At 36.6% G+C, this 20,588-nt stretch overlaps 1 protein-coding gene and 1 long non-coding RNA gene across 2 annotated transcripts; one reads left to right on the forward strand and one right to left on the reverse strand.

Annotated features, from left to right (window-relative positions):
• Nucleotides 1-515: 515 nt before the first annotated feature.
• Nucleotides 516-7,274, reverse strand: LOC310893448 (uncharacterized protein). Its single transcript, XM_083822450.1, has 2 exons — nucleotides 5,077-7,274; nucleotides 516-1,746 (listed from the first exon to the last, which is right to left on the reverse strand). The coding sequence occupies exon 1, from the start codon at nucleotides 5,765-5,767 to the stop codon at nucleotides 5,234-5,236; it is 534 nt and encodes a 177-aa protein (XP_083678576.1). The 5' UTR covers nucleotides 5,768-7,274; the 3' UTR covers nucleotides 516-1,746; nucleotides 5,077-5,233.
• LOC310893449 lies at nucleotides 2,931-19,686 on the forward strand. Its single transcript, XR_014578991.1, has 3 exons — nucleotides 2,931-3,414; nucleotides 15,175-15,292; nucleotides 19,145-19,686. It is a non-coding gene; the product is annotated as an uncharacterized lncRNA (long non-coding RNA).
• Nucleotides 19,687-20,588: the final 902 nt, after the last annotated feature.

A 20,588-nucleotide genomic window follows, 5' to 3' on the forward strand; every position in this document is an offset into this window, starting at 1 on the left:
GTATGAACAATATAAATAATAGAGAAAGGCAGCTCTTAATTCATTGTTTCATGTCATGAATGTTTTATCTTTTGTATACCTATGACACCTATAAACTGAAGCTTGAGGGCAGCCAAATTAACAATGGTGTTTCATTCCAAAGTAAGTTAAAGTACTTTGGAGGAAAAAAATATTCTTTTCAATATGATAAGCTTTTCTGTTTGTTTGCTTTTAAAATAATTGTAATAAAAGATACGGTACTTAAACTCTCAGGAAGCTTGAGTTATGTTTTTTTTTTTTTCTTATTTTTTTAAGTAAATTCTTATTCCCTGCAATCATTTATTTATTTATTTATTTGTTTATTAAGATATTGTGTGGATGGTGTTACATACCATGATGACAATACTAGAAACACATTTAATGGCTGCTTAAAACTTCATCCAGACAGCAGCTGCAAATGACACATTTCACACTATTGCGAAAGGAATTATGGAATCAGAGTGGGCTTCATAGAGGGCCACTAACTGGACTAAACGACCTCTTAAAAAACTGCCTTCAGAGCAAGAATCTGTAGCACCTTTTAAGGCTTTGTATGTTGTTGCTAAGGTTTTATTAGAGGTAGAAATTCATGCAGTTCTCTTTGTTTCTTAGTGTTTACTCTGTTTCCATTTTGTTGCATACTTGTGTCATGACTCAACTGCTAGAAATAGCCGTATTCTTCTGGGCTTCTAATGCTCTAACATCTTGGCTCTCACAGCAAACAAACTTATTTAGCACCAAGTTGCCCTGCCTACAAAAAACCATTTCTGAATGTTTTGTGAGTTGGAGTTGCATTAATCTGAATGATAAACTCTCCTCAGCCTGTTTAGCATTATACCTCATTCAATAGACAGTTTAATGGATGATCCACAGCAGTACATTACATTTTTTGAGCTCTGGGAATTACTCTGCACAGCCCAAGATTGGGGACTGGATTTGGTGGCTGAAATCCAAAAGCTTTTTCCTTTTTTTAAGTACCAAACATTGCCTCTTGCCAAGTGGGATCATTTTCCCATCTGTTGAAGGGTTTTCTGCCCTTGGTAACAATATTCAGTTTCTTTGGCTCTTTTAGGCTCACACTAGTATAAAATAGAAGTAACAGAAGTTAGCAGTAATGGCAGTAAGCAACTGAAGTCAAAGGCATCAGAGAATTAGACTTCTAGGTGTGAAGCACCAGGAGAAGGCCTGTTTGCGTCTGGAGTGGTTTAATATAAGCTCCATTGTCTCCATCTCCTTTCAGTAAGTGATTTCTCATTTAAAGCAAGTGGAAGATCTTTTGCTTTGATGCTTTCTTGACTAACATGCCAGCTGCCTTTGAAAACTTGGGAGAGGAATCTGCCATGATGGTAGCCTTTGAAAGCAGTGTTTATTTCATATCCCTAAGGACTTTTGAGTGAAAATCCCTAGTATTCAACGTGGAGTGTGCCAGGAACAGAGAATTTTATGTCCATTAATATTGCCTAGAGGCACTGCTGTGGCTTGATAGGCCTTGACCTTTCCAGAGTGACAATGTGAGTGAAAGGAGAACTGCCTGCTGGGCTGGGCTGGTGACAGCTGAGCTCAGCCAGACGCAGCTGGCTGCTCTGGAGGTGGATCAGGATGGGACACCGGCACACTGGTGACATGATGGCATTTGTTGAGCTGCTGAGCTGAGTGTGGAACTTGCCACAGTGCACTCCTGAGAAGATTACTTTGTCTTGAGTTCATGGAGTCTGAATTTTCACAAAGCTAGAATATAAATAAAAAAGGGCTAATATCTATAAATACAGATATACCTAAATGTAATAAATATATGTTAGTATGTGAAATGTATTGGTCCCAACGAAATTACTCCAGCAGTTATTCCCTGATAACTGGAAAGTGTATTAGAAATATTTTGTGTGGATATTTTTGTCACAATACATTTCAGTACAGCTGTCATAACACTGAGATTTTACTTCCAAAAATACATTAGAAAAATCCCCTTCATCAGGCAGTGAATGACTTAAAACCAGAAACGACAGTGCATGGAGTAATATTCCAAAGGCGCATGATATAAAAAATGTTTGGTTATTACTAAGCTAATCAGCACTGTTCTGGAAAGTACCAAAAATTGCATATAACTGTTTCAAAAATCATGGGGATATTTTGAACATTTCCACTGGGTCAAAGCAAAAATAACTATACATCCTTTTTAGGTGATTATATTCAGGACAGTGGTCTTGCTAGAGTGACTTAACACATCCATTATTGCAATTATAATTTAGTGATAATTACTCTGTAGAATTCCAGTATTCTATTATTTCAAGTGAAAGCCCAAGGAGAAAGTCAGCTTACAGCATCTCTAGGGCCTATGAACTAGGAATGAGTGCCTGTGATTTTATAATTTCCAGACTCGTTACACGTAGTTTGGGATAGGTTATACCCGCATCATGTAGGTTAAAGGGCCATCTCTTTGCTGGTTAAAATGAAGAACTGTCATTGACATATCAGACCCAATACATCTAATTAACATGTTAAATATGTTTGACCCGCACTGGTTAAGATAGATGACTTCCTTACACAAGTTATAAACAGTTGTAGGCATTATGCCAAAACTTAAAAGCAATTTGTGTTTTATGGAAGTCTATTTAAGGTTCCCTTTCAAATTAAAGGAAAACAACAACAACAACAACAAAATAAGCAACCCTCTAATATGATGCATGTCTTCTGAATCAGAATATCAACCTTGTGCAATCAGTGTGTTAACAAATCCATTTTTGCAAACAGTATTCCTTCATAAAGCATGATGACTGTACTTAAAGATAAGGTCTAAACTTCTGTTTACAAAATTGCACAACAGCATAAAAGGCAAATACCCTTTAATTTCCCAATACTAGTTTATTTTCTGGTTTCTAGTTTTCGAATTTGGCCCTATATAGGAAGCAGGGAGACAAATATTAACCACCTAGAAAATGAAAGTAATAATGACTAATGGAGAAAACAAGCGGAGAAGAGCTAAAGCTCTCATGGATCAACATGAGGGCCAAAACTGCTTAACATTAATGAAAAACTCTTAGTATAATTCAAAGGGCTTTCAGTTCTAGACAACATCTCCTATATTATTTCACAGTATAATATTTTATTTTAGTTTAATTTAGTGGAGAAAAATAAATAAATTACTGTCACGCTGTGCACTACCTAAGCCGAGTGGTAGTGCAGGTCCTTGACACTGTTTTTTGGTTGGTGTGGGGGGATCATTAAAATAGGTTACCAGGAGAAATCTCTGAATGCTATTAATGGATCACAGCTGAGAGATACTTATCCCCCTGCAGCACTCAGCTGCTGACATATTACTTTGAGGCTATAGCTATCTGTGCTACAGAGACCACAACAGACCTGTACCTCTTTTTAGGACTGAGAAGATACAGGCATGAGGTAACAAAACCTTCCTTCTTTCTTTATCTTGTTCTCTGAGTGTAATCATCCAGCCAGGAGAAGCCTTACAATTGTCCATTGAGAGGACAAAAAGCATGTGTTCTGTAGGGGTGTAGTACTTTAAGATGTCTTTCTGACTCTGACATTAACCAATTTTTGAGCCAAGAAAACAACAACAACAAAAACTCACAAATGACTGTAATTGTCATCACAATGAGAAATCAGCCTAATACTTAACATTCATTTCCTTTGTTTTTCCTTATTTTTTTTTTTTGTGAAGAGCAAGGACCAAGCTAAATAGCTTCACTTCCCACCTTGCGAGTCCAAGAAAGTCTGGTGAGGAAGACAGGCTTTTCAGCCTATTACTCTATTTGTGGTCTTTTGTCCATACTTAATGTGTCAAAGACAATGGCAAAGATAGCAAGCTCTCCACTATAAGGTCCACAATTTTCCTGTAAACCTACCCTGGTCCTAGTCTCCATCACTTCCCTCCCTTTGTTTTCCCAGAGAGAGACCACAAGAAAATAGACAACAGCAGGAGGAAGAGGAATGACCCTTCCTATTGTGGGAGTGGGGTAGAGGAATACCATACCCTAAATAAAAAAGAGGGGTAGAAAGAGAAAGAAAAGAGCTATGCCTTCAGTGATAGTCACCCCAAATCTGACTCTTTTCATTATGCACTCACCTTTACCTTGTAGGAGGATCTGTTTTGTTATCTTTGAAAACTGCATTTGGCCACCCCAAGAGTGATGTTGATATTCTTGTTGTGGCAAAATACAGCCTTGTCTACACGGATACAGAGATCTAAGACAGCTCTGCAATAGATCTTGATTTCCAAAAAATATTGAGCTACAACACTTAGAGGGCCTTTAGGTTATCCAAAAATAACTAATCATTTTTTTTTATATTTATTTTTTAATGTTGATGTGCCTTTGTTCAATGACAGATTTCTGGAGATGAATGCTACAGAATATACTAATGAGACATTTCTTGCAACACTTTCAGTTTGGGTTCAAACCGGAAAGCACAGATCCAAGTTCTGCTGCCTTGGGGATTTTTTTCAATGTGAGGTTTGGATCCATCCCACTATAAAGAGCCACTATACATGCAAAATTTTGAGATTGCTGTAGGTTTGGCCTCTATCCACTGTCAAAGTTCAGAAGGTTTTGTCTGAGTATTTTGACGTAGGCCTATCTCCGTTTTAGTTTTGGAAACAAAAAATACACTAACGAAAGAAAATCCCCTTGCAAATATGTAATTTACCTATCATGTGCAGAAGCAATTTCAGGACTCTCAGCCCTCCAGGTAGTTACTCATGCACTGACACCCATTGTTTTCAGTGGGCTCCGTGTGTGAATAATTATGCACCTGGGAACAACCATTTGCAGGATCAGGCTGTTGCAAAATAATCCACTGATGAAAACTTAAAAGGTAACTGTAACACTTGATTGTATTGGTGTAGACTGTTAACAAACAGGCTGTCTGGATGCAAGCTATTGTCACCTTCATTTTAAGATACATTTTTAAGCAGTTATATTTCTCTGTCTTTGGTTTCCAGGGCATCTCCTGCACCCCACTTCTAGGAGACACTTTGCAAATGCATGTTAACAAATTCAAATGCTGCAAATCAATTTTACAGTCCTCAGTGCTGGCTATTCTCACCTCATGAATCCAGAAGTGTCTATGAATTTGAAGGATTGTTTGGGGGGGGGATGATCTCATCTCCCAGCTTTACATATTCTCTAGTTTCACTTTCCCCTGCAACTCATTCCATGCACTCAGAGTCAGCAAGCCAGACTTTCCAGAAAGGGACAAGCTACTATAGCTTTTCTTTTTCTTTTTCTTTTTCTTTTTCTTTTTCTTTTTCTTTTTCTTTTTCTTTTTCTTTTTCTTTTTCTTTTTCTTTTTCTTTTTCTTTTTCTTTTTCTTTTTCTTTTTCTTTTTCTTTTTCTTTTTCTTTTTCTTTTTCTTTTTCTTTTTCTTTTTCTTTTTCTTTTCTTTTCTTTTTCTTTTCTTTTTCTTTTCTTTTTCTTTTCTTTTTCTTTTCTTTTTCTTTTCTTTTTCTTTTCTTTTTCTTTTCTTTTTCTTTTCTTTTTCTTTTCTTTTTCTTTTCTTTTTCTTTTCTTTTTCTTTTCTTTTTCTTTTCTTTTTCTTTTCTTTTTCTTTTCTTTTTCTTTTCTTTTTCTTTTTCTTTTTCTTTTTCTTTTTCTTTTTCTTTTTCTTTTTCTTTTTCTTTTTCTTTTTCTTTTTCTTTTTCTTTTTCTTTTTCTTTTTCTTTTTCTTTTTCTTTTTCTTTTTCTTTTTCTTTTTCTTTTTCTTTTTCTTTTTCTTTTCTACTGGTTGTGTTCATCATGAACAACAGTTTTCATCCGAGGATAGTAGTTGTTTCTCATGTTTTTAATATTTGGTGTACTTTTTATATGCTCAAACGCAGAATTTTACAATTCCACAGATCGAATAAATCCCAGGCTTTCTAAAATGATACAATAGAAGCTTCAGCTTCACCAGCAGAGCTGTAAATGAAGCTTTAATTGCCATTTTAGGAAAAGGGCTGAAAGTGTCTAGCCAGTGAAAAAGCAGTAAATTTGAGAGGTCAGAGCAATAGAGCGCATGCCCATCTTCCATCGGGTATGACATCTAATGGTAAGAAACATTCCCATGAAACATATTGTATGCGAAGTGTGACCAAACGTGTTTCCACTTTCATTGTAGAGATAATGAAAAGTGAAATAATACTTCTTCTAACTTCTTCTAACAAAAGGTTGTTATTAAATACTGTGTGGGTTAGTGTTTTATATTTTCAGACTCTTTAGTTTTGTATATTTTTTTGTTTTCCAAAAGTGATGGGAGATTTTATTTTCTTGAAATGGCTTGTGTTTTTTTCAAACATTTTTTACTTGTGAGAAGCTCAAAAAACTTTTTAGGTGTCAGGAACTGAATCTGAAAGTTCAAAACTGTTGCTGGATAAAAGACCTTGATGACAGATGCATTAAAACCTCCTCAAACTTCCCTATAACCCAAATTTCATATTCCTACTTCAGAGCATGATTGTCAGAGAGATTTTTAATAGGAGTTCATCAATCCTTATTTCATAGGAACAAAACAACTTCTTTCCTCCGAAGAGTTTTTCTTGAAAAGAAACTCAATATTTTATCAGTCAAAAAAAAAAAAAGTATGTTATAGAAAAACAGAAAAAACCAAAACAAAACAAAAAAAATTACAGCCTAAAATGGTTAAAGATTTACAAGCCTAAAAGCAGCTGGCAAGAGGGTCAGATACTGGGGTAGGCTATTACAGTTTAAATAATAGGTATTATTATTAGCTCAGGCTGTAACTGTTATTCTTATGGGATGTCAAATATGGGAATATGGGATGTTACGGAAATTTTTCATTATAAAATAAATGGGCTTCTCTGAACGAAATCTCTCAACTTTTTGTGACTGACTCATCAGTTGTTTCTGAAACATTGTGTCTGACGTTGCTACAGAGACTGCCAAAAGCTGGACTGACCAGTGCCAGCTGTTACGGTATTTGTGATATGAATGTATTCCCAAAGGGTATTTGTTTTATTTTAATTTTCACTATACCCCAGTTACGTATTCATTCAGGTAGTCTGTTTTGTGCACTTAAGGGCAATGCAGTTCAGTAGGATTTTGAAAAGAAGTGTCTCAAAAGTCAAGATAAATAATTCAATTAAGAAAACATTAGCTGGAATTTTTGCTGTGGCTTGTTACCTACATTTAAGCATGATCCAACCCTCTCCCCCCCAAACAAAAGCAAAACCCACAACCCAACAACTAAACAAAAAAACCCAACCACGGTAACAACAGTTTTATTTAGTGTTAAGACAGTAAAGATGAAAAAAATATTTAAATGCTCATTTTACAACTAATAGAGTATATATTCATAGTCTGTATTCTGCTACATTATGAAAAGCTTATTTGATGGTTTTCTCACTCAGTTCAAAATTGTTTGGAAAAGAATAGGAGAAATAGAAATCAGAAAGCCTGTATTACTTCTGAGTGTCCTACTGAAATCTGTCAACATGTAACTCAAACTATCTCGGAGGCCAATGAGCGGGCACTATCTTCTAATGACTGTCAGCTGAAGAAGGCAGAGTAAGGGACATAACATTCTGACTGTTTTGGATCAGTGAAAAAAATAACACTTTATTTCACCATCAGTCTGTGAGATTCATTGTTGCAGAATGCCAAAACTCTACACAGGTTCAGAGAGAGTTGTTAATTCAGGGAAGATGAGTCTAGCAAGGGCTATGACACAGAAGGATATTCATTCTACCTCAATGACCTCCTTAAAAACATCATCCAAGAGGGCTGTCTTACAGGAAGCAACCCAATATGCTTCTCTTGTTCTTATACTCCCTTCCTACACATATTAAGGACAAGATACCTAGTTGTACAAACTTTTAGTCAGACACAGTAAAACAATCTGCTCTTTCATTATGGTGACATACTATCTCTGGAAATCATCAGGAGAGGAAAGAGTGTTCTTTTTCCCAGCACTACTGATGTGGGCTCATGTGTGACAGTCCTTAAGTACCAAAGAGACTCAACAGCACATATTTGGGCTAGTGTGAACAGAAGAGAAAGGTAAATCATCACATGTAGGCACTTTCTGATTGGTAGCTCAAAAATAAGGTCCTTGATGTATTTGCTGTTTGTTCTCCCAGCCTATGTTCCTAGATAAGGTATACCAAGGCCTCTTTACCTTTTAGTCAGTCACTCCGTCTGAGCAGCCAGTCCAAACAGTGTACTGATGAAAAAGATTTCATTTACCTCCTTTCAGCTTGTGAACCATATGTACCAGTACTATCTTGTTACAGTTGCTGGACCTATCTCTGTTGGTGTTTTATTACTAGCTAGGCTTCTGCAGCAGGGAATATACATAGACCACATCAAAGAACAAAATGTTACTTACAAGTGGGAGCTACTACTCTAGCAGTAGTGACTACTTCTTTAACATCTGCTATTTTCAAAGCATGCTCTGCATTTTTTATGCTACCTATCTGTGAGCAGAAGTTGACTTTCCTGGAAATTCCTGCATCTCAGCAAAGCCAGGAATGGTGGCAAGTTGTAAGCTAAACCATGCAAAGGGAAAATGTGAGGAGATTGCTACTGTAGATACGTCTGCATCCAATCAACAACTAGAGAGCCAATCAGCAACATTCATTCTACATGCTTCCTCATTGGCCATGTCTTTAGTGAAAATAACTAATTCTGTTTTTCTGAGAGAAGTTATTTTCAGTAATAATTATTTCATTTGTCTGGCACCTGGGCAATAGGGATTGACATGACTTACTTCTCTGGAAACAAGTAGTGGTTGATAAGCAAAGGAAAGACCTGAGGATATTGTTTAAAATTTCAAATCCTGTTCCAAAACTTTATTACTGTTACACTCTTGGTGTCATGTATGGCCTCCTCCCACTCAAGAAATTCTGTTGCTTTTTTATTTTATTTATTTTTTGACTGAGTGCTGCCATTCACTGCTGGAAGTTAGTAACAGGAATTGTGCATTCCTTTAAAAAAAAAAAAAAAAAAAGAAACTTCCCCAAAGACTTATTTCAAGTTCTGTTTCAAATTTAAAGTCAAAGTTTAAAATCTGATTATTGAGTCTTCTTTTTAAACGTGCTTTTAAGTCTGTTCACATGTGGAAAATATTTTCAGTTAGGAAAAACATAGTTTAAATATTTATTCCTACAAACTGAATATGTGACATGAGGTACAAGAAACCTTTCATATATATAGGAAAGCAATCCATGTGAATTTTATTGCTCCTGCTGTTCCTTATGTGAGTCTTTGCTGCCAATATGGCTAAATAGAATTTGGCCCATCACTATACAACAGACAAGGATTTATGAACAAATATCTCTTCCTACAGGCTCATAGAAGACCCTTTCTTTAACTACCAAGGACACTAAGGACCATGTTTATTTGCTCTGGGTCCTCTTGTTAAAAAGCCTGTTTCTGTACATGATATGGGCCAAATTCTTACCTCATTCTAGAAACAGTAAACTTGGTTTAATTCCTTGGAAGTATACGGAGTTGCTTCAAATTTATGGTGGTAAGAAGGAACACGAGAATTCTGTCTTCCATGCTCACCTGTTTTGCACAAGTTCCTTTAACTTGAAGAGAAAGAGCCTTAGATGAACTTTCAGGTAACTTAATACTATTGATCCTTGTTAAGAAACCCTGATTATTATTATTGTTCGTTTGCATTTGAGTAAACAGAGTTAAGCTGAGGAGAACATGGCCATATGCCCTTTTTGTCCATGGGCTTCAGAAAAACTAAGAAGTGGATTATGACAGAGTAAGCAAGGGGAGTGCAAGGGCAGGGGGAAGTCAGGGTCAGGTCTGTTTTGATGAGTTCATCTTCAGTCTCTTCACTGTGGGTGGTAACTCTATGAGTTCCCCCAGAAGTATTTACAGTTGAAGTCATCTTTAGACAGGTGGACTTATTTTGATCCTGCCAATTTTATATTTATTTTCCTTGAATTCCAGCATAGTCCACATTTTCCTGTTATTCCTTCATGTAGATAGATGCTTACAAGAAACCTCCCTTTCCAGTATTTGTTTTTTAGATTTCCTACACTTAAGTATTGTTGTTGTTGTTGATTTATAGAGGGTTTGTTCAAAAAAAAAATGTATAGGGTAGCACTCATATAAGGAACTGAATCTCAAAGAAGATGAACAGTCGCTGTCTGGATGGCGACCGTAGTCTGCATTGCAAGGTGCTTTGTAATATATCTTCAGCTCGATCAGGTGGGACTTCCCAAACTGCAAGGACTGTAGTCTGACATGACCACTCCAGCACATGCGTGATCCATTGGTATTGATTATCTTAAACTACTTACAAAATATCTCCTTACTACTTTATCTGTGTACAGAAGACTACCTATGAGAGCATTTCTGCAGTGGCAGTTTCTACTGACTACTGATATTTATGTTTTCTGTGTGCATTCTGGTCACTTCCGTTGCAGGAATTGCCTGATCAAACATCCTTAGTGACCAGATTCTCCACCCATCAACCATTAAATGAACTACTAAAGCACACAAGTAGTGCTTATCAATTGGTCTATAGGCACAGTGGATGCTTCTCTGGGGGATCTCAGGACTCCCTTAGATTCAGTCCTGGAGAAGTCCTGGAAGTTCTTGGTCACGAAGGTGTCTAGGAGGGGGTTTAGTCAGCCACCATCTCTCCAGGCTGTCCATGATCTTCCATCAGCCCATTGCTCTCCCTTCTGCTGGGTAAGCCCAAACAATTACTGCCTAAGTTTACTGGAGAAGCATACAGACACAACCCTAATACCCAGCTACACCACATATATAGGGCAAACAAATTTCATCCTTCTGTCACATTTATAATTTAAATTTCAAAGCCCTTGCCACAGTAGAATGAAAGCGCTTATTACAGAATCACTGGCGGTTTCCTAGGGCTGCTTTATGGCTCCTCTGAAAAGAATTGAGTAGACAAAGGAAATGCTGAGTAGCTCTGCAAGGGACTGTTTTGACGTGGATTAGAATTTCAGCTGCTTTTGTATGGAAATTTGGAGATGTCTACTACACATTCTCCTCACTGTCCAGAAGTTAAGCAAAGAAGAGAAGGGCAGTCAAGCTTAACAATGAGTAAAGATAATAAAAATAGGCAGAGTTTAGAAAGTAACAGAAACATCATTTGAGAGAAAATGAAAACAGTTACTACAAAACTTGAAGGGATTTCAGCTCTTCAATTGGTTGCATTCATAGGCAGCTTTGACACAAATATTTCATGTTTAGATTTATAACAAATGTTACCCACAACGGTGGCATGCATTACTCTAGACTCAGGCATTGAGATAACCAAGCCAAAATAGCAGAAATACAAGGCATTCTGGAAACACATAAGTAGTACATGTGCCCATATTTCCATTTATAAACAAACACATATAATTCAGATGTGTGTGTCCTGGGATCTTTCCCAAGCTCCCTACAGCTTACACGATATATACATATATATGTAGGTATGAATATATATATATATGGGTACTTATGCATTGACTGTACAGATATATTCACATGGTCTATGGCTGGCACTTGATATACTTTCCAAAACATCTCCATCTTGGTCTTATATCTTCTCTCTTTTGGGGGCAGGGATAGAAATAACTACCAGCATCCAGCCACAGCTATCTGCACATAATGTTCTTTTCCACCAAACAGTACCTGGGGTAGACCATGTTGGTACAATTTTCTGTCTTTATATATTTACAGAAAAAACTACTTTATGTATATGTTGAGGATGGGTCTACTTGAGAGGCATCAGCTGAGAAATACTGAATAGCATTTATGATTTCATAAAATTTAAAAAAATCAACCCCCCAAAACATGCGGGATGGAAAGTGACTGTATGTGTTGGATGCATATGTGATATATGGCTTCCAAAGTATAAGAACCTGTGTGTCTGCAGGATAAGGAGCACTTGGAAAAGCTTGTGTTGAGTTGGATGTGAGCCAGGCACCCAGTGCCTCTGCTGCTGTGTGGGGGAAAGTTTGCGCATAGGGGTTTGGCACAGCCCCACAGAGAGAGCCGTGCCAGAGGGAAAGCACAAGTCCAAGATCAGCTGCCCCAAATGCTGAGCTATACAAATTGGGAGCTTTGTTTCAGGGCAGCCCCCCATAATGATGGGAGGCTTATCTGCTGCGGTTTATATGTTTTGCTATAACACAAAAAAGGTTTGGTAATTCTGTAGATTATTTCCATTTCTCTTTTTATCCTGGACTTTTTTTTTCTCCTTTCTCCTTTCTCCTTTCTCTCTCTTTTCTCTTTTCTCTTTTCTCTTTTCCGTTTCCTTTTCCGTTTCCTTTTCCTTTTTTTAATTTATTAATTAATTTATTACTTTTTTATTTTCTCTTTGTCCTTTGCATTGCTACTGTAAGGGTTCAAATGAGTGCGACTCTTAATGCTTAAAACTTAAATTTGTGCTCACTTAGTAAAATTTTTACTGGGCATCAGAGTCTGTTTAAAATGTCCTCCATCATGACAAGATCTTAAAGCACAGAGATTGGTATGCAATTTATTAAACTCACTCTTGCAAAATTTAAAATCAATATAAACAATACTCATCTAAAACCTATATTTAATCACTAATTTATTCCATGAAAAATTACCTTAAATAAAGTTGGGTTAGCTTCATCTCATGTAACTTAAAACATTGACATTGTATATGTTTACCCCCTGCTTGTCACCATTGCCTCCTTTTATAGTTAACAGATTGAAATAGGCACATTCTTCTTGAGATTTATTTGGCAACTTTTAGACTAAGAAATTACACCCTAGAATATCTGGTCTAGTGCAGACGACTCTCGCTTCTAAATACTACAGCTGCACAAAACAAATTGAAGGACATCAATATTTGTAAATCTGATCCTTGAGAGTCATAAAATAAAAATTAAGGAGTTGCTTTGATTTGATTGCCATCATGTAGTTAGATTGTTTAACACTTGATGACAATAATTTCTGCATTGACATTTTGAGCTCCAATATCAGCCACAGAAAGATATCATTTATCTTTCTCTTAACTATTTCTAGTGGTAAAGAAACGTACTTGGGTCCATTATGTTCACTCAAGGAAAACTTTCAAGCATCAGTTTTCTGTCAACAAGATCTACTTTAAAATCTTATTTGAATACTTTTTTACTTTAATTTATCTCATGTTTGTAGACCTTCATGTACCTAACTTTTAACTCTGCCTAATAGAAAAAGCTCCTGAAGTGTCTCATGGAAAACAAGGTAGATTACATAGTGTGATCATCAACAGAGGTTTCTAGACAGTGGTTTAATTGACAGATGTCAGAAATCACTAATGCGTGACAGTGATTCTGTGTTTTGTTGAATATTCTTGTTCTTTTCCTGAATGTTTTCTTGATCAGAATTTTGTTATGAATAAAATCCATACCTTTTTGTCAAGTTTTGCTTCCACCCCCTAAAAAGACATTAGAGTCAACTAAATAACTCACCAAAGGGAAAAAAAAAAAGAAATACTTACATGTTCCAACATACTTATGTGCATAAGACAAACCTTGGTCATGACTGGTGCTGAAAATGATTCTATGGGGTTTCTGTGGTAGTTTAAAGACATTAAGCTATCTTACTGGCATTTTCAAGGTATTTCACAAGTGGACTTTGATACAGCCCTGTAAGTGGCCACAACAAATTCATAGTGCCTGCCCTTCAACCATTTTGATCAAGCTGTAACAATAGAGTAAGAATATGCTGTTGTATGGTGGTACCTCACAAGTGCCCTGCCAGCCTCATTTGAGAACCACTCGCCCACTGTTGCAGACAGCTCGGGTGAAGAGCATCGCTTCTGTGTAGGATGAAGGCAAGGAGAGAATTTGGCTGACTGTTTCTCAGATGGAAGTTTAATGTCCCTCTGCTCCACCTCTGTGTGAGATCTTAAAGATACCCTGCTTATTAGAGCTGGTTGAAAATTTTCCAGTGGAACACTTCTCTGTTGGAAAATGCTGATTTTACAGAATTGAAACATTTCACAGGAACATGTTGATTCCATTGAAAGTTTCAACAGAAAGCAGGCAGGCTGTCCAGGAAGCCTGCAGTTCTGGTTGCGTGCCAGCCGGGGCTCCCCTGGCTCCCCTCTCCCCAGGCAGCTGCTCCTCCAGCTTCCTGACACCCCAACCAGGACTCTGGAGTGGGGCAGCTGTGGGGAGGGAAACATGAAACAGGAGGGCACTTGCAGTAGCATTTCTTTGGAAGTTTTCCTTTCTTTACAAAAATATGAATTCTTCAGGAAAAAATACAAAACATTCCTTTTCACAGGATAGGAATTATATTTTCTAGGCTGATCAGTGTGGTCATATTGCCAAACTTTGCTCTGCATTTGATTGTACATCACATATTTACAACTATTATCTTAGGTGGAAAATATCAAGTATATTCACACTGAAATAGTGACAACTCTAAATTTCTGAAGTGTTTATTTTCTATGATAGTCACAAAAAAGGACATATTCACTGTGTAGACTGTCATCATGTTGAAACGAATTCACAATTTTATCTGTGAGCAAACTCAGAGTTGTTCCAACAGAAACACACTGAATAAAAGAGAGATTTGTCAAATTGTGTGTGTGTGTATGTCTATGCTAATATATACCATTAGAATTTCTATGCCCAACTGAAAAAAAAATAGTTGTCTGGTTTGGTCAATAACTCTGTTGAGCTTTGTTGTTATGGTCATGACTTGAGCTTAGACTCAGTTTTGTTCCTGGGCACGTGTAGGCACCTGTAGACATCAATTGTCTCATCGTTGCTTATATATGCCTTGAACTATGTCTTCATGTTGGTGCTATTGGCATGTGCATTGTCTCATTAAATGTATACAATCAGTAAGACTAGCAACCTGTAACTAATTGTAAAGTATTTGGGGTGATTAGAAGTAAAAAAAAAAAAGGAGGCCATATAAACCCAGCATTTGGGATTTTACCACCTGTGGAGAAACGCACAAGCTACAAGTGTTTATGTGCACATGCTTACAAGTTTTGACTTGCACTTAGGTGTCACACTGCTGATCATTTCTGTGCTATTTCCTCAAGTTTGGTAGGTGGCATTCTTACAGTACATCCAATCAGTGAATCAATAAATAACAAAGTCTGTATATTAAGAAAAGTTTAAAAAATAAGTTCTCATAATGAAAGTCAGTGTTGTATTTTTGTTTTCTCTTTTCTTTATTTTTTTTTCTTTCCCCCCAGAGTTTCACTGGCAGCCTTGCTTTTGATCTGGGAGCTGTTAGAAGCCATTGCGCCACAGATGAAAGGAGTTAGAAAATTCCATATCATAATGCAGTTAGATCAGTAATTCATGGAGCAGGTAATCCACAATGACTTGCCAGTCCTTTGATTGCACACGGTTTATGACTATTAGCAGTTTCCCCTTTCAAATTTGTATGCTTCCATACTTCCTTTCTGACCTCTTTTTCATCATTTATAGTCCAATTTGGTAGTGAAAAAACATAACTGGTGCTCAAGTGCATGGCTGTCATTCAAACCCCAATGCGTTACTGAAAAGTTTGACATTTGTGACTACCAAAAAAAAAAAAAAAAAAAAACCACCACCCTTCAAAAAAACACCCTAAAAAAAAAATTAAGCAGGTGTACAGAACACTAACCAGGTCCCTTGAACAATGCTTTATGGAATTCACAAGTTGCCTCTAGGCTATAAACCTGATTCAGTCTGAGTTTTCAAGGTAGATTTAATCTGGATATTTACACTCCTGAATGTATCTTGCATTAGAATGTAATTGCCATATAAATGACACAAACACATTTCAAAGGGAAGGTCATAGGAAGAGAAGCGTTACTGTAATTGCTTATCAACAAGATGTGTTCTTTGAGGTTTAACAATTATCTGTGCTCACTTTCTAAAATCAAGGTTCTGCATCCTAAGCTTCAGTAAATTGGTTTGCTCAGAGAGGTCCTGGCTCTAACGTTTTCATAGCAGAAGTATAAGTGAGTAAGCTTCAAATTAAAAGAAACTGAAAGAAATGCTGTTTAATCACTTTTAATGTAGTCATCTGCTATACAGGTGTGCACATATCACATTTTATTTTAGTTATACTTACCAGGTTTCTGTGAACTGATGTTGCAGCTTTACGAAGGTAGAGTACCTTCTACAAGTTGGATGAATAACATCAGGTAAATCTGTTAAAAGGAGTTACTGCTTTGTCTCTAAAGGACTTATATAATATTCAAGTTGCTGAAAAATGGGCCCTAAAAAGAGCATTGTGAACATTTAAGTGTCCAAGTAGGATTAGGAACAGAGCCTGAGTACTAAATTCTCTAAGGTGCTCAATTAAAATAATCTTTTTCTGTATATGAACATAAAAACTATGTGCAAAGCTCTTCCACGGTATCTGTCCCAACTTCCAGTAGTCAGTGGGATAGGGACTTCCTTCACCAGAGGTGTATCTGGATCATTGTGCATAATCACCATTGATAGACATATCCTTCATGAATTAGTCTAATCTCCTTTTGAACCCTGTTATACTTTTGGCTTATGCAGCATCCTGTGGTAATGAGTTCCATAATTTAATTGTGCATTGTAATGAAAAGTGCTTCCTTTTGTTTGCCTGAAAATTGCTGCTTAAAGATGTTAGTGACGGTGCTTGCTCACTCTACCCATTTGATCTTGTTTGTTCTTTTCATAGTCTTTCTTAAGTAAGTTTTGTTGTTTTTTTTTTGTTTGTTTGTTTGTTTTTCTTATAATGGCATAATCTATAGCCAATAGGAGGTAGAAAATAACTTTTTGAATTTGTTTCAGTATTGATGCATTTAGCATGTGAATAGCAGAATATACAGGTATATAATATAATACAGAATATAGTGAATAACAAAGCAGTAGTGCCACAGGAAAACTCCAATAAATGTTTTTAACACATACACACTTGCAAATACACGTGTATATATATGATCAGACTCCATTTCTAAAGCGATGTGTGCTCATGACCTTCATGTAGCACTTTCTGTAGAGAAATACAGTGAAGATTTTGTGGGCATAATGTGGCAAGTGCATGGAAAGTGTGGAAAAGACCACAGAAAATAAGTGAGCATTGGCAGCCGCTTATGAGCAAAAGCAGAAAGAAGAAAGTGGAGGTATGACTCCTTCTTGCCTGCTTTTCTCCTCTTCTGCTTTGAATGGGGTCACCAGGCAGTGTTCATGCCCCTCATGAAATGGCAGGTTTATGGACAATCCTACACCATCAGCGGAAAATGTAAGACAAGCTATGCATTTTGCATCATCTCAAGTCATATGAATTTTGCCATTTTTTCATGTTTTCCAGGAGACAAAATGTTTTTTTAACTTTATGGGGAAAAAGTGTGTTGTTTGCTGAATATAGGATATTTTTTAGTTTCAGATGAAGTCCTCCATGCCACTTCAGAGCGTTTACCATTTTATTCCTATGTCTGTTCACTTGGAAAATGTGAGAAAGAAGCAGAAATTTAAAACAAACAAACAAACAAGAAACCCTCAGATTTGAAATTCAAAGGAATAGAATGTATAAAATATTCTTTTTTTTTTTTCCTATCATCTGTTTCAAATAAAGCACCAGGCCTTAATGAAATGACATTTTGATATCTTTTAGATAAAATTATCACACAGAATAGATGTCTTTTTTTTTCTTAGTATGCCATTTTCAAAATGTAAATGATTTAATCAGAAGAACTTTTACTGAAGATTTCTTCCTTTTTTATCCAACTACAACTTCTTTTTTTTTTCTTCTTGTTTTTATGCTCCCTGCTTTATTTTATTCTTTCCTTTTTCCCTAGTATCACTCATTTTTGCTTACAGGCCTACCAAAAATTCAGCTTTGACACTTTATCTGTCCATGTTAAAGCCTTGTTGAACAAGCTGGATGGAGCTCATCAGATATAGATGAAAACAAGCCCCACTTTTTTTCCTAGCTTGAGAGGGAAAATTTATTTATTTATTTATTTGTTTGTTTGTTTGTTCTTTTTTGTTTTCTTACTTAATTTCCTGTTTAGGAGAGTGTAAGCTCACTGAATGCTGTTGTTAGAAAACCTTACATTTATCTGATTTTCAAAGCAAGTGATACTCCTTTTCACAGAATCGCAGAATTGAAGGGGTTGGAAGGGACCTCGAAAGATCATTGGGTCCAACCCCCCTGCCAAAGCAGGTTCCTTAGAGCAGGCTGCCCAGGTAGGCGTCCAGACGGGCCTTGAATATCTCCAGAGAAGGAGACTCCACAACCTCCCTAGGCAGCCTGTTCCAGTGCTCTGTCACCCTCACCGCGAAGAAGTGCTTTTGTATGTTGGTGCGGAACTTCCTGTGCTCCATTTTGTGGCCATTGCCCCTTGTCCTATCCCCACAAACCACTGAGAAGTGGTTGGCCAAATCCCTCTGTCTCCCATGCCTCAGGTATTTATACACATTGATAAGATCCCCTCTCAGTCTTCTCTTCTCCAGGCTGAACAGACCCAGGTCTCAGTCTTTCCTCATAGGGAAGATGCTCCAGGCCCCGTATGATCTTTGTGGCCCTCCGCTGGACTCTTTCCAGAAGTTCCCTGTCTTTTTTGTACCGGGATTTTCTTTTTTGTACCATTTTCTTAATGTTCATGTTTCTCCTAGCATAGCTCTTCAAGGAAATTCCACAGAGTAAGAAGAAAAGTAATTCCGGGGAGACCATCGTGCTATAGACCACACTGTACTCCACAAAACTGTTTTTTTTTTTTTTTTTTTTTTTTTTTCCTGAGGGTGGTGGAACAGTTGAGTAAGGAGCTGTAAAAAGAACTTGTTAGTCCTGTACCTATTCTGCTTTGATGAACAGAACTGTCCAAAACTAACTTTTTCAGACAGTGAAGTGTCTGATAAAACCCAATTGCCTTGTTCTTATGAGAATACCTTTGGGTTATTGCCATAGAATGAAAATTTTGATTCTGGATAAGAAAGAGATCATCTTCAGGACATAAACCAGTGGCATTCTATTAAAACTATTTACTATTTACTATTTACATAAATTTAGTGGATATTTTCAGGATTGTCTTCTAACAGAAAGGAAAGTTGGGGTTTTAAATTAATTATAGTAAGTTAAAACTAAACTGTTATAGCCTAACTGTCTGAAAAAGGATACAACAAAAGAAGAGCTTCTGCAATATTCTTCTTTTTTAAGTCTAGTATATCCTCCAAATTTGTCTTATCTTGCAGATTTGTGTTGATGAACATCTCTGATTCTGAATCTACAGTTCTAGATCTGAAACAGAGCAGAATCTTCTCAAAATTAAACAAAACATCCAGGAGACTAAATTAAGACTTTAACTTAAAACAATCTCAGTATTTCAGCAAAACATATGATTTGAGGTTTTAAAGAAGGCTAACAAGACTAATTCTGTTATAACATGAGAATTGAAATGAAAGGTAAGCACTGTCTTTTTTCCAAAGTGTAGAAATATGTTTACTTGGTTTAACAGAGCAACTGTGTACTCTTGCGGAGGAAAAAAATAATTGCTTTTGTTCATATGTGTAGCCTAGAAAGTCTAATTAAAATATTTCCTAAGCCTCAAATTTAATGCTTTTGTTTTGTTTTTAAGAAAAAAAAATAAACCAAACAAAAAACACAGGACTAGTCTCTTGTTCAACGTATTTGGCTGCTCCTTGCAGGTGTTTGGATTTTAAAATGTTTGGGCAGAACACCAGTAATTTGGTTTAAAGATTATAGAGTTGTCCAGTTCCTGAACATTATTGCAATGTGGAACAATGACATTACAACAATCCATATCTACTATTAACTTTTTTTTTTCTTTTTGTCTTTTTAGACCGTGTATCTCTTTGCAAAAATGTCTTGGCCAGTTACCTCAGCTGTTTACCTAAGTAGATACAGGACATCTGTTTCAAGATAGGTTGCAGGCACATTACATTTCACCTTCCTGAAGAGGACAGGAAACTTAATTTTGAAGTTCAGTATTGGCAAAGCTTTCCAATTTTCATAAAGATGCCAGACAGTGACATCATATCTACCGTGTGTCCCTTTGCTTTATGGCTGGAATTTCATTGCATGGTGGAAATGTTGCAGGAGAACGATTGATCTTGACTATCACCAGTGCTGTACTAAGCAAAAGTAACAAATGGTGTCATTGCTGAAGCCTGTGAAAAAATATTTGTAGTCATGGTTGTAGCTGGAGCCAAAGTCAGAAGCACTGAACCAGAACCTACATAGAACCCAAACTTTTCCAAGGTCACACATTATTTTATTTATTTGTTTTAACTTGACTAAGTACGTTTTTGATCATTTAACCGTGGTCTCTGTTCACAACAGTCCTGTGGGTTTGTGAGAAAACAGCTCTTCAGTGTTTTTAAATACGATTTCAATTAAATATAATTATTCAGAACAAATGTTTTCACCTACCACATCATGTATCTGTAATCTGTGCTTCTGCTTTCAAGTCTGTTATAGTGAACATAGGTTAAATGACTGCACAAAATAATTAACAGTGGCCTTGTGTAAAAACAAACACTCAGAAAAAAGACTGAAAACCCCCAATCCCTAGTGTGTGTAACCAAAGCTGCATATTGCTGACCAAATGCTAAAATACTGGCATTTCAGCCAAAGCTCTCACAAGCTTCCCTAGAATTGAATGCAGTCCACTTGCTG

This window comes from Anser anser, assembly GCF_964211835.1.
Source record: "Anser anser genome assembly, chromosome: 2".
Lineage (NCBI taxonomy): Eukaryota > Metazoa > Chordata > Aves > Anseriformes > Anatidae > Anser > Anser anser.